This window comes from Folsomia candida, unplaced genomic scaffold (genome assembly GCF_002217175.1).
Source record: "Folsomia candida strain VU population unplaced genomic scaffold, ASM221717v1 Fcan01_Sc008, whole genome shotgun sequence".
Taxonomy (NCBI): Eukaryota; Metazoa; Arthropoda; class Collembola; order Entomobryomorpha; family Isotomidae; genus Folsomia; species Folsomia candida.
In genome coordinates, this window is record NW_019091200.1 from 843,922 (window position 1) to 868,986 (window position 25,065).

The 25,065-nt window shown below is 37.4% G+C and overlaps 1 protein-coding gene across 6 annotated transcripts in view; it reads right to left on the reverse strand.

Moving 5' to 3' along the window:
* LOC110853136 (collagen alpha-1(XV) chain) overlaps positions 1-25,065 on the reverse strand; it is a 54,466-nt gene that overhangs the window by 23,716 nt on the left and 5,685 nt on the right. For all 6 annotated transcript variants that reach the window (XM_035854282.1, XM_035854281.1, XM_035854280.1 and 3 more), the window contains exons 2-7: positions 19,309-19,487; positions 14,893-15,031; positions 14,319-14,451; positions 13,160-13,220; positions 12,998-13,080; positions 11,688-11,834 (exon numbers count right to left, since the gene is read on the reverse strand). In XM_035854282.1, coding sequence (XP_035710175.1) covers positions 11,688-11,834; positions 12,998-13,080; positions 13,160-13,220; positions 14,319-14,451; positions 14,893-15,031; positions 19,309-19,426 — 681 coding nt within the window. In that variant the 5' untranslated portion in view covers positions 19,427-19,487. The remainder of the gene's footprint in view (positions 1-11,687; positions 11,835-12,997; positions 13,081-13,159; positions 13,221-14,318; positions 14,452-14,892; positions 15,032-19,308; positions 19,488-25,065) is intronic.

A 25,065-nucleotide genomic window follows, 5' to 3' on the forward strand; every position in this document is an offset into this window, starting at 1 on the left:
TGAGAAAGTAGTTGGTTGGCTTGCTTGGATTATACCCGTTGCGTTATCATCCCGGAGAGAAAGTGGGAGCCAAGAGGTGGAAAACGGGAGGAAAAAGCGAATCTCGCTCACTGGTTCTCCGTCTCTTTCATGCGAGTGAATGAGCCAAAAGTCGCAGCGATCATGACTTTAGGCAGGAGGAGAAAGTTAGCTCTTGGTGACCATGTCATATGAGGAAGAGAAAGTTGGGGGAAAGTGGGCAAGAAAGTCGGATGCATCGATACGTGGGAAATCATCTCATCGGTAATCGACAATCTGAGAAACGCTGGTTTACATGCATCTTAAAATAAAATGCAAAGGAAAAATAAGAACAAAATACAAAAGCAATTAGTTTTTAATTCATTGCTCATCAGCTTTCGAGAATAATGACAATAACTTGGGAGAAAATCGTATTTTCATATATCCGGTTTTATCCCGAGTCGGAGCTTTTTAGGTGCATCGTGCCTCAGTCATTTGTCTGTCCGATTCACTAAATCACTATCCTCAAACTTTAATCTTGAATCGATTTGCAATTTGTAAGACCTTCAATACTGTCATATTTTTGATTCCTTGGCCCATTTTTTTGTAGAACTTAATCAGAAGTTCAACCTGAACTAAAACTCACGACGAATTAACAATCTGCGTCTCCGGTCACTTTTCATAATTCCTTTTCCATAACGGTTGTATTACAGAATTTTTATTCCATAAAATCTGCAGTGTTACTTTTTTTATTGCAATTGCCAAAAAAAACATCAGGACTCTGAACTTCGACATATTTTATAAATCTCCAAAAATTCATATATTCACCCGAGAAAGTTGAACAAGTCAGAGGTCCATGTTCAACTTGAGATTCTGTTCTACCATTTCATTTCATTACGCAGCCGAACATAATCGTTTTAAAGAGATGAACACATGTCCCACTTTTATTGCTTGGTCCAGTCGTCCTCATCATCATCATACATACTCACTCACCACCACCACCACCACCCTCCCGTCACAAGGATATCACTTCACATCACATCACACAACTTTTTACAGACTTCTTTGTTTCAAATTAAAATTCTCTCTTGGAAAGTGATCACATTGCATTCTTCCCTCTTTTGCTTTTACTTCGTCACATTAGACAGGACGCAAAGTCGTCTAAAATTCGTGGAATTTTGTCTCTCTTCCATCTCTCTCGCTTTCTCTGTTTGATGTTGCACAGAGGAAAAATAGTTGAACCGTTCACTTGAACGTTGTCCCATCAAAGAAAACAAATCGCTGCGGAGGAGCACGACAAGTACAGTGTGTCCTCTTACGTACGTACGTTTCTCATGGGTGGGTGAAAGTGAGAGCGCACTTTCCGGTGGCCCAATTTTTTCTCGGGTGGTGTATGTACTTAAGTACTTTCACTCTAAATGGATGGATAGATTTGTTGTCGGTATGCATATTGAATAACTGGTCGGATGTACAAATGAGGGGATCGTGATGGTACGTTACATACAAATATGCAAATTATGGTAAGCGTTATAAGTGTCACTCTTCCCAACTTTCACTCTTAAACTAGCTGCCTAATTAGCTGTTTAGATTTTTGACGAGCATTTTCATTTTTTCTCATTTTCTCCTCTTTCAAAGAGCGCCTAGATTATTGGATTGGATGAATTTCACCACAGGGGAGAGAGAAAGTCAACACTTTTTGCTAGACATGAATAAATTCCGTGTGAAAGGAAGGCCCATCATCACGTAACGAGACGAGGTTTCCTGTCTTTCTCTCTCGCATAAGTGAAAGTGTTGGTGACACGAAAAAGTACACATACATGGACACACGACATAACTTTGGCCACTCACTCACTCACTCCTCGTGTCTGTCGGCTGATGCTCTACTTTAAATCGCAAATTTTTTCTTTTTTGTGAAATCAAATGTGGAACAATTTAGAGAAGAGCGAGAAAGTTTGCAATCTGAGAAAGTGCTCCCAATTTTGAGAAAGACAAAAGGCGACGGACAAAAAGTGGTGGTGTCATTGGCTGCATTTGTACAAAAAAAAAACAAGGCAGGGCAGGATTGGATTGAAGAGAAAGTGGTGGTGTCTGTTCCGTGTTGAATTTAAAGTCGAGAGTGTAGAAATGAGATGAAGCCGGAGTGACATGTGGGGCAAGGTGGAGTCATGTTGTAAAGTAAGTAATGTCATGTGGCGTGTCAGTTTGTTGTTTGTTGGTGGGGCACTTGTTTTTATGTCGCTTTATTATCTTGAGCGACCTGCCTGCCTGCCTGCCTGCCTTTGGTTTCATTGGGGCAATCACTCACCGGTGGGAGAGAGTGGTTTGTCCGTCGTTGCGAAAGAATACCAACCAAGTAAATTGTACGTATACGCACATACGCGATGATGAATAGCATAGATCCGCATCTGCCTCATATTTATGTATGTAAACATGAGTTACCTATATGTATGACAACAGATAGCAAATAAAAAGTGATGGGTGTGGATTTTATGGGGCAGATTTGGTTATGTTACGGATGATGGTTTATACTGTTCGAGGTATGTATATGTACGCACATATTTCCACCCAAGATTGAAAAATTTGGCAAATTTTGGCCATCCAAATTGTGACAGAAATGTGAAGGCATATCTCGCATGACGAGTTCCACTAACTAGTTCACTTGACTAGTTTATTCCTCGAGGAGGAGGAAGTCGAATCAGGTCGTGGCTTTTAATACTGGACAAAATTCTAATTGAATCTTGAGGTTACCGGAAGTCACGAAGTCTTCCAAGAAAGGCGGAGAGAGAGAGACCTTCCCCAAAATCTAAACCCCAACTAAACCACTAACTACACAAATTGCGCAGAGATTGAGATGATTGGACAGCAGCGTTTCGTGAAGATGATGATGAAATTCTGATGTCGCCAAGATTTAACTTGGTCGACTCGTCGTCATTAACTGAAATTCATCCGACCGACCAATACCTACCTACGGAACCCGGGTTGGATTGGATTTCGTCTGATTAGTTAAAAGTTTACGAGACCCAGAAATCGTCCACGTCCTCCTCACATGACAAAACACATGAGGACGACGGTGGTGACGTAATTATTTTACCTTGGGGAAAAGACTAGGCAACTCATCACCCAAAAACTTTATGACTTTCACTTTCACAAAATGCTAGCATCTGCGGCGATGAGAAAACCTCGACGTAAAGTTGGTGGGTGTAAATAATTAAAGGGACTTTATTAGCGGGAGGAAGAAGATGTTGACATGTGTGCAATTTATGTATGTCCTCTGGTCTGTCTGGCAGTGACAGACAAGAACACACGACCGAGACCAGATGAGATTGGATGGGTGGATTAAAATCAATAATTGCTACGACGACAACTAATTTCGACAGAGTATGTAAAGGGATGCATGTACCGAAAACGGGACTGGACTGCGTAATGTGATCATTACTCACTCATAAACAAGAAAAGTAATGAAAAGGGTGGGCACGCACGTTGCAGCAAATTTTAAGATGTGATGAAAATGAAACTCGTAAAATGCGTAAAATGTAATTAAACGCAGGATGCATCTAATAATGAAATGCGATTAGGTGAGGAGGAGGACTGCGCGGATGGGATGTGACACAGACTTAAATAAAAGATGAAAGAAAAGTGAATAGAAATTCCGTGTGTAGTTTGGAATTTTATGAGGGATTTTAAAATTAGGGGAAAGTATTTTACAAAGGAGGCTTAAAGAGACGATCTTGATCTGAAGGGGACGTAGTAAAATAGCGGAAATAGAATCCATCTGAGGACAAATTTGATACAAATTCCAGTTTTTCTCTGATTAAATCAAACCAATAAATATCAGGTTAATACTATTTGAAAGTTAATTGTGAAACAACGAGTCCCGGAATTAGAGCAGTGCGTACGTAATTTAATCAAATTGTGCAACGATACGCTTATCATTTCCCAACTTTCACTCATTTCAAAGCTTTGATGAGATGATGAAATTTAACACCGCACCTCGTGTCATGTCAACATGTGCCCCACATATTTACCTCACTTCTGGCTACTCGCAGATTGAAACTCGGTTCAGAGCGGTGGAATTTATTGCGATAACTTTATTGACATTTCTACACAAATCTCGCAATAATATCGTCTCCCAACTGCACACAATCCAACTTTACTTTACTATTTAGTCACACACTTGGTCGTCTTTCCTGTTCGCAGGATTGGATTGAAATTGGGCGAATTATACAAAGTTGAGGAGTGAGAGTTGAGTTTAAGTTGGCGATGAATGACATGACATAACATGACATCAGGCAAGAAGATGCAGCGAATTCGGGGAGTATGGATCTCTGAAAGACATGCAGCTTTCACTTCTGGCTCTATAACTACATAAGCCAGAAGAAGCCGGCAGGATTTTCCGTATCGTATCTATGAAACGCATGGCTTATTCCTTATTCCTATTTCTTGAAGGAAGAGGAAGAGGAAGAGGAAGAAGAATGAATACGACGAGAAACCTACACCCAGCCAACTTTCTCTTCGCTGTGTCCTCAAAAAAGTGCCAATATTCATTCCTCCATGCGTACAGCAGCAGCATCCGTCTCATTCTTGGGAAGGAGGGAGAGAAAAAGAGAAAGTCAGTGAATAGCACTTGAAATATATACGTTAAGAAAGTCGAGAGTGAGCAGCAGGACAAGTTTTGATGATTCTTTTGAATGTCTTCTTGATGCGATGGGATGAAAAGATTTAGAGTGATGGGAGTCAAAGTAGTCAAAGATCGATGGCTGGACAAGTGTCAATTCGTTCGGGATTTTTTTTACTATAAACTTAAGTTTCCCCATTCGGTCAAGAATCTCAATTTCAATCTATAGGAATTGTATTTTAGAAGGCATATTATTCAACAATTACTCGAATAAGTGGAAATTTTACGAGTCAAGTTCGACCGACGGATTTCAAAGGAAAAATGGAAATATTTTATTACGTAATCGGCTCAATTTGAATAAGCAAATGCATGTATGCAGAAAGTTCTGCTGAGTCTCTGACCGGGCACATTTTCTCTTAAAATTCAGACTTTTCCGTTTGTAAAAAATGGGCAAAGTGAAATCTACCCCAGATTTGCGAAGCTGTGCAAATGTGGGCAAATTTTTAAAAAGAAGGAATCCAGACCAGTTGGATGGATCGTAATGTGCTCGACGGTTCAATTTCTTCTTCGATTTCTTTGTCATTTGTTCCTTGCTGCATTTTTTTGCTAAATTGGAATTGGGACGCGTACCACATTTTGTTGAGTGCGAAAAGAATAGCATTCTTTTCTAAAAAAAACTCTTTGAAACGGCAAGATTTTGATGATGGGGCAAAATGAGACGGATTTATTATTTTCGCCTGTATAACTCTCACATTCATTTTAAAGCAATAGTGCAAGTACCATTGCAATTGTGGTAATGGTGCAACAAACAGTGCTGCATTGTTTCTCGTACCCCAAAGTAAAACCTGCCGGAATCTTGGTCTATATAAATTTCCATCGTATTATATTCCGAATCTGGGAGGCAGGAGGAAGAGTAGAAGGCCCTCCTAATGGACCAATTCATCTCTTCCTCCCATGGTAGCTCCACACTCGTCGGCTGGATGTGGATTCTGAAAGGAATTTAGATGGGACATCATCACTTATTATGCCGCAATTATTCACCTGCTTGTGTCCCCCAGCACTTGCCTCATTATCGATCTCTATTGTTAAAAATGGGACGGACTGAAATTCGAAATTTGTTTTTCGTCGGATCAAATTTCTATAAACGTTCCGTAATCAAATGGATAAAACCCATAAAAGACTTCGGGACCACAATAAAATCCATGCGGGTTCGAAAGACTTGTGCGGATTATAGTTGTGTACACGATTTCTAATGAAATATCTGTCAGGATACGCACAGTGTATCAAAAATTGATTCTCTCCGTTTTTTATGTATTTTATTTGCCTCCCAACTGTTACACTTTCTAGTACTTTGTAAATATTTTGTTGGGAAAAGTATTGTACAACTTATTTGGCTCGTATGCATACACAACTTTTCAGAAAGTTGCATTTTTCCCATAAAACTTTCAAGATCATGTCCCAATTTTTCAAAGTTTAAGTTTCGAACAAAAAATTTCCAACATTTTGTTCCAGAATTTTATAAAAAGAATGATTCAGAAGTATTGGTTTGTGCGTGGGTTGAAGAGACGAATCCGAAGACGGAAAACGGCACACGACACGGAATGATAAAACCCAAATAGACACAAACAAACAATAAAAGACACTTGGCTTTGGTGAGAATGGGCATAAATCCGGTAATAAATTTGCTACTGGGTGCCGTTGTTCAGTTGAACGAGGAGAAATTAAGTGAGGGAAAGTCCCTCATTCATCACTTTCATTTCATTTCACTATGCTTTGTCCCAGTCGCCGCGGAAGAAGCGTGGGGACAATGTCCCCACGGTTATTCGAAGTCCTCATCATCTCCCCATGTTATATAAACCCCTCCCTCCCCTATCCCACAATGTTAATGTCCCCACGGGTTCCGCGGGCACTGCTTTCTCCCAACCAGACCGACAAGATCCAACCAAGGTCTCCACCACTAATACCGTGTTTCCTTTTGTTTTAATGGCAATTTGGCAATAATGCATCAACCGCCTGCGTAACGAAGGAAGGCCAGAACAATTGAATTCTGCTCCAAAAACGTCATCAAGGTTGGTGGTGGGACTTGGCTGCGGTGTGGCGTGGCGTGGCCAATAATATTTATTCTGCACCACCAACCACTACCCACCACGACGGACCGATACTAATGGTGAGTAGGTACCAGTCAGTGGCAGTAATGGTGGTGCAGATTCATCCATTATCTTGAAACACATCTCACGTACGGACGTCTTGGATTCCGAGCGAAACAAGGAAAATGAAGTGAACTTGGGGGCAGTGAAAGTGAAATTATTTCTGCCTTGGTAATAATGTTGATCGTATATAAGATTTGGATGGACAGAACACCGGCCAGATTTTTTTGAAGATTTTTTTTTCCGTAGATTTGGTAATTCGTACGATGTCGCCGATATTATTACGACAAAGATCAAAGTTTTTTAAGACAAGCTTAAATAAATTATGGGAGAAAGTATATAGGGCTTGATTTTGAGATTTGAGACAGTTTTTGTAAAAGTTATGCAATTTTTTTCAGGTTTTTGAACCATATCGAATAAAAAAAGTGCACCACTTTTTATTGTTCCCTTTGAACAAATTGAAATTAGCCGGGCTTTGTGTAATACCTGGATGGAAATAAGTCGCGCTCCGAAATCTGGTCACGTACCTGGCTAATAGCGTAATAGTACTAGAAATTGATACCCTTCCCAGTTACACCGTCCTTTTTCTGATTAACTAACCGGAAATGGGAGTATGTTTCCCGACTACGACCCACATTACCATTATGACTCTCGAGCACTTCCGCTTCCCCGAAAGAAAAAAAAACGCGAGATAAAAATCAACGTGGTGGTGCCGATATCTGCTCCGTCATCAAGATCAAATTGAGCAAAAGATAAAATATTTATTACACGCACGACACGCAAGTCACCCTGCGAAAAGAAGACGACGATGGAGAAAGTGAGGGGAGAAATCTGCCCGGATTTCGGATCATCAGTGGTGAAGTGGATTGAAATGACGCGTTCCACCAAAAACCACAGATTTCAACTACATAAACTTGAGTAAGAGTTTGATCCAGTTTTATGAGATTGTCCTCATGTGTGTCATGTGTCATGTCAGTCTACAAGTTTTTTTCTCCACTTGCCATTAACTTCTTGGAAGAAGGGAGAAGAAAGTTGAAATGATTAAGTGAATTTTATGCTTCATTTGCTACAGAGTGGGAATGATAATGCTGATGGGATGCCGTTGAGATGGGAAATTGAGACGAGAGGAGTGGAATCTCTTTTTGTGTTTGTATAGTCAGCAATTTGCAACCATTTAAGTAATTGTGGGTCGGATTTTCTAAAAAGGGGAGAGAAATTTGAAACTTTTGGATTGTCAAAAAAACTAATTTCACAAGAAACGAGAGAGGCATGTTTTTTGGCCTGGGTCGAAAATTTCGTTTTTGAAATTAATAAAATATGTAAACGCCATGCCTTACGCAGTTCTTTATCTTTTCATACAAACAGATTCGCAAAATAACGCGTGAATTCGAACCCCACGCAAAAGAAAGACTTAAAATGTGGTACTCCTCCTCCTGTAATCAGAAACCGGACTAAATCTAAAATTGGAAACGTTACTATAAATCAATCTATTTCCGTGAAGGTTGTGACACACCGACCGAGGAGAGAAGGAAGAAAAGAAGAAGAAGGGAAAAGACACACAAGGAAAATCCCAACCAAACCAAAACCACAATCTTCTTTCCAAAAACTTTGAGTATGATGAATACATCGGTGCAGGGAATACGTACGTACGTAGCTACATAAAATATGGAGAAGGCTTTTGAACCGGGGTTGCGTGAGCTTAAAGTCTAAATTCTCTTAAATTCTGAACTTCTTCTTCTCTCTGCTTCTTCTCTTGTAAGTCAAACAATATCGGAATTGGAATCAGACTAGAAACCAAAAGTAGAACGAGCAGGCTAGAAATCATTCAGTATGGAGAATAAAGACTTAATTTGGGAAACTTGTTACGTTACGTAGGCTGGAGCAGGATTTATTCGTCTGGAGATCGAAATGACATATTTATTTTGGTGGAGAAGAACAAAGCGAAGGATTTTTGATGGGGGGATGTTTCTAATTAAATCATTTCTTCAAATGGAAAACCGATTACGATATTATTTTGCAAGTTAAATGAACCAAAGAGAAGGGATTAGAAGAAGTTGTAAGTAGATATATTTAGTCCCGATTTTCAGTCGAACTTGGGAATTTGAAGGGTTTAATGTGCCCACGCGGTGCGTGGGTACCTTAAATAACTGAAAATATGTAAGTACATCTCAATGTATTGTTCCCCTCTTTTATTAATGCCGTTAAAAATTACGACCCAGTAAATATCATTATTGCGTGATAAAAACGACTCCTTAAATAGAAAAGCATCATACTTTTAATAATAATAAAGTTATAAACATCGCTCTAAAATTTGTAAACGAAACTCAGCACGAGTTCTGGGGGGAAAAATAGTGAGCATGCGATTATATTTTTAATAACAATTTTTTCCAACCGACCCACCCGATGCGGTGAAATATTATACGAACGAATACTGCATTTTCATTGAATGAACATGCTCCTCTTATGAAGCTAATTAGTGACAAGTTGTTTTTAAACGGGTGTAATTTATGAGTCGACGGAGAAAATGGGGTTTTCGCCTCTTCTTCTCTCGGTTTGTTGCTTTTTCAGTCTTCTTTCACTTATTAAGACGAGGACCAAGAGAAGAAAAGAAATATGTGTGCGCGTAAAATTAGGAAGATTAATTGTTTTATAGGTTTTACGCATCTAAAATGATATAAATTATGCAAATTAAGTAGATAATTCCACCCCGGCTGCATGCGTGGCACGTGAGAAGAAGAGACAATGCTTAAGTACAGGGAATAAATTTCCGTGATTTGTTGCACAGATTTTCCTATTAATGAACAAACGAGGACTAAAGTGCATACTAAATTAATTCATGTCTGCAATTTGAACGAGTAAGTTTACGAGCAAAAGTTGTTCACGTTTTAAAACTTGAAGGAAAATGCACGATTTGACAATTAAATAATGAAAAGAAATGAGTGAGTGAGTTGTAAATTGAGCAGAATTTAAAGGCCTTAAATTTCTAAAGGATGGATTTTGTGCAGCCTGTATTGTATTTCGGATAATTTTGCAACTTTCTCCAATTACAAGTTGGAATTTGCAAGTGAGCGACGACACGATTGAGCTGAGTGGAATAAAGAGGCACAACTTTCACCAGGAGAAGAAGAAGAAAGTGGGTCATTTATTGAGCTGGGAGTTTACTTTAGTTAAGTAAGTTGACTTTCCTGTAATTATATGAGGACGGATGAGAAGAAGAATGACATTGTTTTGCTCGAAGGAGGACAACAAGTTGTTGTCGCTGCTGCTTCATTTAGTTTTCTCTCGCCTAATAATTCTAGACTACGTGGAGTCTGAGAAATGCAAGATTTGGATAGAATTTCGCTTATTTAATCAATTTTGCAAGAAATGAGGGCTAGCAAGCACCATTTTCATGACGAATCGGGCCGTGATGATGATTGGTAGTGGAAACACGATTACATTAATAAGTGTCTGGATTGGATTTGGTTCAAGTTGTGATCGTCTCCACTTCTGTGCAAAATTAGGCAGAAATGTAGTAAAATATTTATATACGAGTACGTACGTATGAGCTGGTAAAGTAAGTAATTAGTCTGAAAATACGGGTATGTGGATTGTGTAATTTACTTTTACGACTTTGTGAGTGGAACATATCCAGATTAATTTCGTGATGTGAGAGAATTAATTAGGAGGTGGGTTTCATGCCATAAAACGTTCAAATTTTCATGAATAGTGATAAAATTAAGACTAATATTTCTGGAGGAGTACAGCAGTTTATCGGAATTGATTTCTGGAAATTTTCAATTACTTTGTGAAATGAATATCAAACGTACATAAAAACATGAGATTTTGTAACAACAATTTCAATGTGCTTGTTAAATTTAGAGAATGAAAATGTGTATTACATTATATTGAATAATGGAACAATTTAAGTTCGCGTATACATTTATTGTAACTTTAATGACGTTATTACTCTCCAAATATCTCGTTTAACAAATTCTCATTATTTGAAATGAGAAAAAAATGTCCAAACTTTAATAAAGCACCGTTTTTTTACTTACTAACCTCAATAAATATGTGAAAGCTGAGTAAAATGCTATCACGACACTTTTGTGGATACAATTTGTCGCAAAAAATGAGATGAGCTTTTTCCCCGTTATTTTTATTGGCTCCTCCGGATTCAAAAGTTAACTTTTATTCGTTTTTAACTAAAGTTTTGATATTAAATTACTAAAAGTTTTCACATTAGAAATCTCTTTTTTTATTATATATTCAATTTATGTATGGAGAGAGAGATGTGCAACTGCAGAGAGTTGGAGACTTTAGAAAATCGCTTTTCCTTGACGTGAGACGAGACAGAAGTCGTGTAATCGTGCGACTTCGAGAGGAAGGCGAAGGGGAAGTTCGAGATTTGTCGAGTTTTGACTTCTGACTTTCCAACTCTGCCCAAAACCGACGGGAGCACATTCTCCCCAAGAAACGGAGTAAAAATGGACTTTCTCCCGGAAAGTCGGGTAGAATTGTCACGCTGAAATCCGACAGATGCCAGACAAAGTGGTGAGCTTTAAAGTCAGGCAGCATTCGTAAAATAAATTTATAACATAGCTACTGGATTTTTGTTATTTTTTAAAACTTAAGTCCTTGTGGACGTCTTGCATGCAATTTCTTTTAATGCAAATTTCTTTAATTGCTGGCAATTAGGCCATCTTGCATTTAACATTAGTTATCTAATGTCCATTTTTTTAGATGTTGGCTATTATTACTCATTTGTAGCACCAAAATAATTAATTTATCACAAATTTTGTTCAAAACTTTACCATCATTAAATTTCCAATCTCATTAAAGGAATTTGTCGTAAAATCATTGTCGGCCGAAGAATAGGAATTTGTTTTATGCCTTTGGGAAAGATGAGACATCCACATAAGAACTGAAATAGCAAGAGTTTCACCTACCTGAAAATTTCCCTTCAAAATGGGTCCAGCCTGTCCAATGTATAAGGTTGATGCAGAATCAAAACCGAGTTCTTTAGGGTTTCGGTACGCCGTTTGAGAACTGTGTTCCTTGCAGTTTAGAAAGAGCGTAATATTATCTCCGACGACCTGTAAATTGCGATTATGCAAAAAATGACAGACAAATTATAATGATTTCTAAAAAAAAAAGTTTTTCAGATTAAAAAAATTACATCGTTAGTTAGTGATTCATAATTATAGATTTCTCCTGATTTACTCGCACTAATTTGCAAGGTGGGTCTCGGCATAAATTCGTATCTCGATAATTATCCCGTCTTTTTCCTAATTGTTGCATAATCTCGTAACCAAAATTGCCAGCTTAGCGCATCCTCATACACATGTTACCTCACCCTCGTAAAATCGAATACCCTCCCAATCGTGAGCTTAATCAATTAGCCAGCATCACCCTGTTACATAAGTAATTTTGGGTTTCATCGATTACCAACACAGATCGGCTTAAATTTCAAAGGAATTATGAAACCGTGTGCATCTATCTACCTATAAAAATCCCTACCTATAATCTATCTATAAAATGAGATAATTGGATGAAAACATCAGACCTGGGTCTTGTTTTTGAATAATAATCACAATAATGACCGCTCTCTCTGTCCGCATGCATAATTGTAATCGTATAAATCGGAGGAGGGGACGAGAGAGATGCAGCAGCAGATCAACAATAGTAAATTGGAGCGAGTCTGGTCACTGGTCTGGTATGTAATTAAATTCAATCTGCACTGGATGAATTTCCAGTTTTGTGTAAAGCAAAGTGGATGGAATTCGTCCTCCAAATGAACAAACGGTTCGCGTGTGTGGACGGATTCCTGATCAGTATCATTAGCGAGTCATGATTGAACATGAGACGAAATGAAAATGAAAATGAAATCCAAATCCGAGTGTTCTTCCTTCGTGTTGAATTGAATATTATCGAATCATGGATTCAGAAAGGGTACTCAAACTGTGAGATTGTGTTATGCTACGTGGCGTGTGTGGAGCATAATGATGCCATCGGATTAAATTTAATGCTTCAATGACATGAAAGAGGTGGAGGTGGCTGGCTGGGTCAGTTGGCTGGCTGGATTTGAATTCAGGGATATGTTTGGGTGGACTTATTTTAGAATTTATATGTCTTCTATTTTAAGAAATGTGTGAGATTTGGAGTGATAATGTGCAAATCCGATAGTGCAAATTTTAATATTTTTGCCAATATTTGAACAAGAAGATTCAAAAAACGGCAGAACTGGATCAAATCAAACCTTTAACGCGAAACGGTTCCACCTCCTCGTCATTAATGGGACTTCGAACGCCACGATGGTCTGAGTGACGAGATGGCTTCCAACTATGATAAATAATGTTGAAAATCATTTCCGGAAATATTTCCCAATCTTATTTTCCCATATTATTTATTTATTTATTACCGTCCGTGTACAAAAGGGAGATGGTGTGATGCGGTGATGATGCCACGACGCTGGGTGAGATCTGTGGACGACAAATAAGTAATTTAATTAGCAATTAAGTCGAAAAACAATCAAAATTGTTGTTTTGTTCTTCTCGCCAATAAATTTGGGTGTATGTCGACCCGAACGGTTTATTTTGTGACACATTTCTTTCAGAATGTTGAAAAGAAGCCGGTGGAAAAAGAATGATATTTAATTTGGTATGAGATTGGCCCACGAAAAATTGATTAATTTTAGGTGGAAATGGAAATCAAGCCAGTCTTTTATCTGGGCGAGAAAAAAGGAAGAAAGTTGATTGATAATAAAGAATCCGTAATAATTTTCTAATTTTATCTCAGCTTCTTCAATAACAGAATTAGGTCTCTTATTTTTCTGTCAATATTCTGCCAGTTCTTAATTTATGCGAACCTTCCCGAAATAGACGTCAAATTATATTCATTCTGGACCTCAAACTTTTTTTTACAATTTACTGAATGATTTTAAATTATGGTACGCTTTTATGCTTCTTTATAATTATAGCTTTTAGGCACAATTACAGATTATTTCGTGCAAAATTCTGTCTAGTAAATTTGTTCCTTTCTTGCTGTTACATAAGTAACTTTTGTTAATTTAAACTCCATTCAACCCTAAAAAAAGTGAATGATGGGTAATAAAATTATGTCAGGTTTTCAATTTGCGGAGAGACTTTTCAGGGTCAAAGTTTTATTATGCAGTTCTTCTTCGTAACAAAAATGAAAACCTGTTGCGAATTCACAACTTTTTCCTTATCATACAATTTCTAGATTCTAGTCACTCCTGGTGGTTTGACATTGTATTGGAATGGGTTGGAAAAAGTTATTATGTTGGAAGAATTATTGATGTGTGGGTCGGTCTGGCTGGGTTTCATTGTTGACGTTGTTGAGCCGTTTGTGGTCATTTTTACGGCTTGAAGCCCTTTTCAAATTCGTGATTTAATTTAGAAAAAGATTGTCTGCTTTTTTCGACCATAGGCTATATTTACGTTATTTTATTTTATTTTATCACGATTTCGCGAATATTGCATAAAATAGCGAATATTTAGCCAATCTGTATAAATATATTTACTAGATAAATTGGTTTTCTTTGAGGAATTTGCTGCTACCTTGAGGCCAAACTGGACCAGAGTGTCGAGCGGATTGACCACGGCGAAAAGATAGGACGTCTCTCTACGCCCATCCGGTTTTAGGGTGGCCAACAGTGCAAAATCTCGGTAGAGTCGGTCGGGTAGGAAAAGCCTGAAAAACCAAAATAACATGGATATAAGTTATATCATATAACGTGGATATAAAATTTACGGAGGAGGTCTATCTATCAACAAATTCTAAATTTACGTATAAATGTAACATGCAACTCTGAAATTTACGGCGTCAAACTTATTAAATTTTATTAGTCATGGCGTACATAGAATTAGAATTACAAATAACCTACAAGTATTTAATGCAGTAAATACGGTTCAAATTGTAGTTATAAACTATCGAATTACACATAGTGCAATATTCCAGCTAGAAAGTCATACATAATTCATTGACAAATTGCTAAAGACAATTTCATCCCAAAATATAAAATCTTTACATGTATTAATCACCATCCAGTTAATTCGCGCAAGTTTATGGAAACTCGCAGAAAGTGCAACCTGTGCAACTACTTATTTTTTCAACAATTAACTAATTTCTCACCTATAGTGAGACTTGATATCCGCCCCCTCTCTCAACCCATAGGCAGGAAATCCATCCAAACCAGCTTCGAAATATTGCGTTCTCGGATCGTCAAACGGTACCCGAATGGCCTGCAGTAGATCGTGTTCCTCGATGGCATCTGGAAAACAATTTATCAACTATAAATTCACGATTAACAGTAAACAAGTAATAATAATGGGCACCCATTTTTACATACGCAAGTTTATTTTTTAAATTCCCTTGGGTAACATGATTTCACTCAACGTCACACGCCCCACCAAACTACTTACATACTTATAAGAGATCATGTCACCCTGAAAATAATGCGTGTGGTGACACTCATGTGTGACTTTTTAAGTTAAGTGAGGTGACAACAAACACACTTTTTTCTCCGTCATGAATGAATGAATTGACAAATTCTAGCGTAATGTGACACAGAGTCAGATTTAGACTCTTGTCTCATTCTCGTCAACCCTTTTCGTAGGAATTGTGTGATCTCTCTGGTCTCATCTGGAAATTATGGGAGTCACTTTTAAGCCGAATACTCATTTAATAATACATCCATAAGTAAGGATACGTCCGACCCCGGTGGTGGTGGAAGTGGTGCTGTGTGTGCGTGCAAATGAAATGGATGGTTAAGAAAAACAGTAAAAATATTATTTATGACGGACGCCTCGGTTATGACATGATTACAAAGCTTGGTGGTTCCACAGACTGGAAGTGAGATGATGCGTACGCTTTTACACATTATATCATCATCCCCCAGTTTTTTTTATTATTTTCTAAATTCCTGTCTAATAACAAAGCAAAGCTGAGGTTGAAATTGCTGGCAGAAGCAGAAATCTTAAAAAGCTAGTGAAACGCATAAGTTATTTATTAAGTAGGCAGAACTTGTGATGTGATGATGCTGCGTGCCTTCGCAGTTTTAAGTTTTGCTTGCAGTGCTAATAAAAGTTTATAATTGTTTTACTGCGTGAAAAGAAGAGGAGGAATGTGTGGAAGGGTGGATTGAAGGGCAGGGCTGACTAATGTGTCATGGAATGTGCAGAGACGAGTTATTTGTCTGTAACTGGAAAAGCAGATCAGGAAGGGTTACTACTAAATGAGGGGAGAAAGAGAGGTGTGAAGAAAGAGACGTTTGTTGGGGTGGACGATTTATCACATTTTTTTCTTTACATAAAACTGATTTTCTTAATTACTATTTTTTTTATTATCGTCACACATTTTTATTATGAAAACCTTTATGAAAATAGTGCATAATTCAAAATTATTTGTTAAAAAGTTGTGCTGAAAATTTGGGAAGAAATTACAATTTTTTTTATTTAAAAATTTGTGTTAAGAAAATGTATCATGAAAACGTCAGTAATTGAAGTTAAGATTTTATTATACTTTTTCTAATTAAAAAAGATTTAACGACAGTTGCTTGCAGGGAATAAATATCCTAATTATGCAAAAAATCTTCCAAATATCCAATACAGTATTTAGAACTTATAATTTGATGAAATTTTGATATTTTTTAAATACTCTAACTTTGCTCAAAAACCTGAATAAATCGACCCCGATAATATAATTCTAATCGTATGAATAATTTTGCCAGTTTTTTAACTGAATTTGACACTGTTATTTATAAATTTGTGATTCGTTAAGAAGGATTCTGAACCCCAAAAGTTGACCCAGACTGCGGTAGATCTTCTTCTTCTCCAGACCTTCTTGTTGTTTGAGATGAAGATTATTTTACCACCACGACGACTACTCAAGATTAGATTAAGTTTGGTTGGGTTGCTCTTCAAAGTGTTTCTCTCATCCATTTTCCTCCGCTGTGTTATTGCCCGTGCATTGTGTGTACTGCTTGCTTATAATAAGATGAAGATGAAAAGGACAACCCCGACAGGGGAAGAAAGTCGTAGATTATTTCATGAATGGGCGTCCTGCAAGGATATCCATTTTCCGAGGAAAAGCCAAACTTTGTCTGCGCTCGTCCTGGGGTAAGTTTTGTTATGTAATTAAATAACCCTTTGAAATTATTTTGTGATTAGGATTCCGAGATGGTGCGACCCAGAGTTTAGTGAAATGATACTGATGACGATGATACTGTGTTAACAGTCTTTTTGTGTAACGTGAGCAACGTGTAGGACCTCGGACATACATACAATCTCTGCTAATGAGTAAAGTTTGACACTGTTTTTGAAGAAGTGGGTCGTCGGGTTTCTTCGATAATTGTAATTTATGATAATAATAGCAAGATAATTAAGTGAATTGGGTTGTTTAATATGCGATATTTCGAAGCCACTACTTTTAATTTTGTGGAATTTGCAAATAAATTTGTGCATCGGTAGGTTTGTGGTTATCGTCAGGAAAGTAGGGAAGAAAATTTACGAATACTTTTTAAAGTTTGACAAATAACAAAGATCTGATTTGAGATCTCTGTCATCCTTGGTTTCACGGGGTGAGAAAATTGCTCACAAATTCTCAACTCGTAGAATAATGAGCAGAACATTGACAATGCAATTGTTGAATTGTCCAGTAAACGGGAGGGTGAATGGATGGAGGGAGCGATGCTAACACCACGTTCTGTTCTTGACTGGCATAAATAAATTATGAAATGGGAAGGGTTTCAAAATAATGAATCAAAATTTTATATTTTTCCCTGCGCAGAGAGAAGGGACAAAAGTACAAAACTATGAAGATATGCGTGTTGCCGGAGACTCGACAGGGTGCATGGAATTGTGTGGAGAGGAAGATTTAAAGATTTGTTTAAGTGCTAATTGCCGATTTATTTTGTTCGAAAGTGACACAAATGTCCAGCTCAACTGCAGAGTTGAGAAGAGGAAGAAGGGAATTTATGAGAAAGTTTCGACTTGGGTGGGTGCGGGTTTTTTGGGTGTCACCTCGTGTACACAAGTATCAAGTAGTAGTGATATGATCATCATGATCACGTGCATAACCTGACAGAGTTTTCCTTAGTTGTTTAGGTTTTCGAGTTTGTGTAAATTTTCAGGAAAATTTTGAACCTTATTTTTAAAATCGAGACATGTACCCAATCCTTCCAATAATATTACTAAATATAAATTATAATAGAAATCTTAATAATAAAAGTGCAAGATTTCCATATTTTAAGGCTTTTCATAAATATTCAACTACGAACAATTTCTAGAAGGATGAACTTTTTATCATGAAAAAATAAACGGCTCTCCGACTCCTTTTTCCCTTATAAAATATGAGTTCAATTAAGTTATCAACATGAATATTAGTCCGGTATGAGAGGAGATGTGGTTTAGTCGTCGTGTTAATTGCCACCCAAGCCACGTGCACTTAAAGAAAGAATGAAATATGTAATCTGTTCTATAATTCTACCAGAATCTTTATTGGAACAGCTACTTAAACATGCTACCGATTTCTGGCTCCGTTTTCCGAGTTGTTATTCAAACGACGACCAGCCTTTTCTTGAATGTAAGCAATTTACTCATTAATAATAATGCAACGCATGCACACAACCTAACCTTTCCCCATTCACCATTTGTGCTTAATCGGCCTGGTGAATGAAATATGGGTGAGAAAATTAGAAAATGGTGTAACCGAGAGGAGATCTCCCACATTTTTTTGAAAAAACTTCTCGTCTCGAATCCTACATTTTATGTACAGGGAAGATCTTCCAGTAAGTGAGGATAAAATTCAAAATTCAGAAACACCGATTACATAAGTGCGAGCGATAAGTGTTTAAAAAACAAATTGGGGATATGCACGTCACTTGTTTATACATTTTGTATGCGTGACCTACGATTTTTAGCAGTGGAGAAAATATGTACAAATTTTGTAAATATTTATACGAGATTATGAAACAGCTCATCTTTAGATAAAATCTTCATCCACAAATCTTAAACTTTACAGTAGTAAGCACTCCGGTTATGTAAAAATGATGCTGAACTTGAATTTAATAAAAAAAAGTTCAAGGAAAATGTATGGCCTACAAAATATGACGTGTGCATTACTCACTCGTATGATTATTTTTACAGGCAGACTACAGATTCATATTACGCATGTATGTACGTAGTAGTAAATTTCATTCAGGAGCATCCTCTTCTTCCTTTAATGAGACGGGATTCTTTGGTCTCACGCCATTTATGGTGGGACGCTGACGATGAGACATAGTGCATGATCGAATAGACCGGACTCTTTCTTTACATAAATGCGTACAGGAAGTAAAGAATGGGTTGAAATTAGGACGACACAAATAAAAATCATCCTCACCTAAAATGGTATGGTCAAGAATTTTATGAGTCGGTTTTATAAAATGACAACGTGACAAATTCTGATACGCCAAGATACAAAATCGCCTTAAACTCGGTCAGGGGACGGGATGCCGTTATTTTTATCAGTATTATTAGAATTCCAAACATTTTTTAAAAATAATTTTACCTTGAGTTCCAAAAGCTCCGGCAAAATTTCTCGTTCCGAATCCTTGATCACCGGCGTGGACGAAACCACTGCTTAATCCACACATGAGCAAGAACACGACGTGTGACTGGAACGCCATAGTGAATTTCTTGTATTGTTGTGAGTTATGCCATTTATGACCGGTAGGTAGGATTTGATTTCTGAAAGAAATAAAAATAAAGTTTCTGAAAATTTAAAATTTAACATTTGTATTTTATTTTATAAATCCTTTATAAGCGTACACGTTACCATTAAAGTTCAATGTGTACTTACCGCAACCGCAAAGTTAATTAACTTGGTAAAAAGTTTATAACAGCAAGAGTTTGTTTGCACGGGTTTAAGTACGAGGAAGAAGTTTTAATTAAAAGTAAATATCATTTTAGACAAATTTTTGGCTCACTCGTGTCTAGTTGTGCATGGATGGATTATAATTTGAAAGTGAAGTTTTTCTCGACACAGAATTTAAAAAAATCAAATTTTTTCCCCTTTTATTACACAGTTTTCTTAAAATCTACAATTGACTAGTTTTACCAAAATCAAAATTCAACTGTTTTTGAATTTGAATTGATACGTATTTTGCATCCGAAAAGACTGAACTAAAACCAAAGAACTTTCATCTCTTTCTTCCCGTTTAAGCACTTTCTTTTCCCTTTTCCTTCTTGTGAAAGTATCCATCGGGGTCCTTTTTCTTTTTCCTGGCCTGCATTCTCCTCTCGGAATCTAAACGATCCCCTCACTCACGAAAGTCAGGGTGGAACACTTTAAATGAAAATTTAGCCATGAAAATAATATCATCCTCATTTCATGGCCGAGCAGCAGCAGTAGCAAACCAACTGCACGCCTGCGGTTAGTCGGAGTCATTGTGCGTATGTAAAATAAAGTCAACTAACGTGTCGTCACGTTCAATCCAGTCAACTCTGAATTTGAAATCATGACATTACGAGAACCGCAACCCCATCAGACGAGACGAGGATGATGTGAAGCAACCACTTTTATTGCGACCATCCCCATTAAAATTTTGGCTTTCAAGCTGTTTTATGTTAAGGACATAACAAAATTAAATCGCTGCGGAACAAAGTTTTCGAGCATGATATGCGATATGATGACTCGTAAAATTACTTCAAATCCTGGGTCCACTTTTATTTCGTAATTGTGCTTAAAACCTGGAAAAGCGTGTCCGTCCGTGCAAGAATGTTTTTCGTAGGGATGATAATTTAAACATAATAATTAATTTATGAGTAATAATAAATGAAATTATGGAAAAATTTGAATGCGTAATGAAGAAACTAAGGTAAATAACAGGGGAGAGATTCTCTGTGTCTTGTTAATCTATCAAATTCTACCCGGAATGAAATAAGGAGCAACTGCATCATTTTGTCGGACAAGATAATTTACACGACGGCTGAAGACTTAAGGACGAGAGGAGAAGAAGACTCGTCCAATTAATTAAGTTAAGAGGAGACACCTCATCGTCGTCCCTTTTATTGCGATACATACGACCGTCTCAGAAAGTGACTGGATTTCTTGGCCAGAAGAAGAAGCAATTGTTTTAACAAGCAAAACAATGGGGAGGACAGGACGCTAAGAAAAGGCGACCACGTAACAGAATAAAAGACGGTCGGTAATATTATGCATAATCAAATCATAGGGAAAATTCGACTAGTTGGGTTTCCTCCTCCTGGTTTCAAAATATAGAAAATGGAACATTGCTACTGCTGCTATTTAAATCTGTGCTTGGAAAGTGAAAGTGAATTCGTCTCGAGTTGTCATAAGTAAGAGTTTCGGAGCAAGAAAATAAATTCGAGTTCCGAGTTAGCAAATTGTTTCTGAAGGAGAAAAGAAGGTGGGAAGGTTGGAAGAAGACAAATGATGATGAAGTAACTCTAGTCTGGTCTGCGAGACAAGAGGGAGATGTACAAATATACATTATACGTAGTCATCCATCGAGGAAGGATGCATTTGCGTACGTATAATAATAAAATCATCATTGTGAATTTTGTCTAGGCCATGATTCATTTTGTCCAGGCTTTGTTTTTCTTTTGGCAAAAAGAGAAAGCGAAATACACGACTGGAATGTTTAAAGAAATAAATAGATGGATTGTAGGACGAGAAACGAATAAAAATGAGACATGATTTAAGTGTTTCTTTTTTTTCAGGAAATTAAAAACTTTGTTTAAACAAGTGATCCATTTTTCCAGTATAATATCACATTTTGCAACGTTTTAAATTGAATGACATTTTCTGCATGAATTAAATAACTAGAGTTATTATTTTTCCCAATTATGGAGAATTTGTGCCTTTTACCCAGTAATTGACATTTATTCCTATTTAGAAAACATTTCAGCACACCATGACACATGAGACGCACGTACATAATTTGTTTTTGCTTATCTCTTCTTCCAAGGTTTATTGAATTTCAGTTGTTATTTTATTCGCGAATATTTATTCTGCATGCACACATATCTACCAAAGTTGTTTATTTTTGGCAAACAGAAAAATATCGTCGTAGGTAACGAACCTAATCTAGTGAAATCTATCCATCCCTGTAAGTAAACCCCCGACCATTATCATTCTCTGACATGGCACATATCGTCGTTATGCGTGTCTTCTTCTTTTGGGTACTTTTTTCCCCATCTCGCCCAGATCTGGAATCTGGATTGCAAACAAATAAGTCGACCGAGGAAAGAGATGGGCGTCGGATGGGTCGTGAAGTGGGGAAAGGATGAAGAAATATACGGAAAAGTGAAAATAAGTAAACTCGATTCAACTCATCACTCACTTTCCCTTCGGTTCGTTTCCCTTGGTGTAAAATAAGTTGGTATTTGTCTACATGTATCTATTCCTCACAGATAATGGAATAGTCATGGCTTATCTTTTAGTTGTGCAATTTTATAGGAAAAAGGCCCATTTGATAAGTTTTGTGGGCAGGGTTGTATTTTTAGAGGTACGGTTTTCGTAACAAAATAGACAGTGATTGTTTTCACCATGATATCTTAAAAATTAGTGAAAGTTCAGTGATATCTATGTACCTTATCACTGATAAGGTATCAGTCATATGTATGACACCACTACTATTTACTCCTATTTACGAGGGAACTTATTCCAACAAATGGGGTAAACTATTCAATTAAATTTAATCCAATTCACCAACTTTCACCAGAAAAGTTCTTGAATTCTTCCCCATTTTCCACCCGAATGGATATGATATGATGAAGATACACACACACACGCCTAATAATGCCAGCTACGTACTTATGTACACACAATAATGGAATATAGCTCTCTGTTGATGTACATATAACTAACTAAGTACGTCTCCTGATTCGATTGGATTGGCTGGTGGATCAGAGAAGGATGAGGAGACGGATGCATGAGTAAATAAATGGGTAACAGAAATGTGAACTAAATCCTAATCCGACAAGATGGAGAAGATGGTTTTTAGTAAGTAAACCAAATTCGTGACTGGAATTCATTCTCATAAATACATCTCCTCCTCCACCCGGATGATGATTACCTTCTCCTCCTTGCCTTTCCCCAAAATGCTCCAGGAATGGATTTGCTTAGAGTTGTAAAGTTTTTCGAGGGGATAAATAACCCTGCACATTTGGATAAGCAAAAGGCCAAGAGAGATAAGTGAATTGAAAAATTTTGAGTAGTTGTGTTACAGATATTTGGTGGTGGTTAACCGGAAAAGTTGGGTTCGCATAGTTTTGTATGTATCTATTTCAACCCGGTCGGTCGGTCCGTCATGACCTAAACCACGGCACAGATAAGCAATAATGTAACGAGTTTATTACGGTTTCAGGGGCCGCGGAAGCCGTGGGGACATCTGGGGACGTTAGCATTGTAGAATAGGGGAGGGAGGGGTTTACATAACGTGGAAAGCTGATGGGGACATTGCCCCTCTGTCCCTACACTTCCGCGGTCACTGTGCGGTTGGGCACTCGAGAATGGAGGAAGAGGAAGGAGAAGAAGAAGAGTTGTGTTATCTTAATGCATTTCATTCACAAGACTGGACTGAAAATGTAGTAATGAATTAATTAGATTAGATTACTTGTTACAATTCTGTCGTGGTCGTTGTCGAGTTGGTTAGATTTTCCGTTTTATTGCTGACTGACTAACTGACTGTGAGATCTGATGGTGAAGAAGAGGAAAATTTAAGACTTTACTCCACTTTAAGTATCAGCAGATGGTTTCACTTTAAGAAAAACTTGACGGTTTCCTTATTCCCATTGTGTTCATTCGTGTTCCGGGCTAGTTGAGGAGGAAGAGAAGATTAAATTCTTTACTGATGGATTTAATTGATGAGTAAGTAGGAGGAGGATGAGTTCTATTCTTGTGAGAGGGGATCGATCAATGGTGTGTTGTCACCCAAAGCATTCGATGAAAATACTGTACATACCCTGATTAAAATGCCAATTGTGCCTAAGATGCAGTGTAACGTAACAATGTTGCGCATAGTGTGGCGGATATTGTTACATGTTTGCGAATATATTTGTTTACATGGGTGGGAGCCAGGTCAAAAGTGATGATTTGCAAAACGGAATAATAAAAGTTTATCACGGTTGAAAATCTTAATTGGTCAGTGATAGATAAGGTCCCATTGTTTTATAGTTGCAAATTAGCATAAACTAACGTAAAGGCTGGAGAGTTTAGAGATAAATTGTCATCTGATCCGTCATCATGTCAAAAATTCGTCATGCTGTAGAAAGAAATTTCGGTGGACACAATGTTGATTTTTTTATGACGACTTTTTAGTCTCAAGTGAATGTTATGTACCAAATTTATGCTTTATTTTAATAAATTTGCATTTATTGGAAGGCAACACTATTGATGGCATATTGTACATTGCTAAGGATAAGTGCACTTTTCTAGAAATTACATCCCGATTGTTGATGTTGACCTATTATAATCCTTTTAAAATATATCTTTTACAAATAAATGCGTTTTTAGGCACCAAAATATTACAAATTTTAATAATCACAATACTGACGCAACTCTCCAACGAAAAAAATTAAATTGTGCCACTCTCTAAAGAATATCTCGTCATTTCGCTAATGATGCGGTGATATCATATTACGTTACACTCACCAATGACACTGACTGATCCTGAGTGATCTGACATTATGAATTGTTCCTACGTGCGAAAAACAGGTTGACCCGACGATCTGAGGAGAAGAATGACTTCATTTAAAGAATGATTTAATCGGCACGAATCGCATTGTTGTTCTGATGACTCGAAGATATCCAGCCCCACCAACACCTGTTTACTCAAGAAAACCCCCCGGGGTGGGAGACATATTGTTTATTCTGTAAAAATCCTTACAAAACTGACAGGATGACTGAACTGAGTGAGTGAATAAGCTGGTCCAGATTTTTGCAGTGATGACATCACCAACCACGCCAGGATATTTACATACCTATGCAAATGCACAATATTGCTTGAGGTGGGTTTAGGCTGGGAAAATCAGATACAATAAAATCCTGAACCCGACATCTCATTACCATTTGTTGGCCATGCGTCTCTCGTCCCGTCGAAAAAAAGTCGTGTCAATCGAGTTGATTTTGGCAATAATAATATTGCTGCGGTGCGGTGCAAGCATGTTGCACACATTTTGCCTTCAGATCGTGCCCTAAAAGGAAATGTATCTGTGGGTAAATTGTGAGTTGCACATTTTCCACTTTACTGCACTGTTTTTGACAGAATACTAAAGTACAGAACACTCGAGAGACATTTTT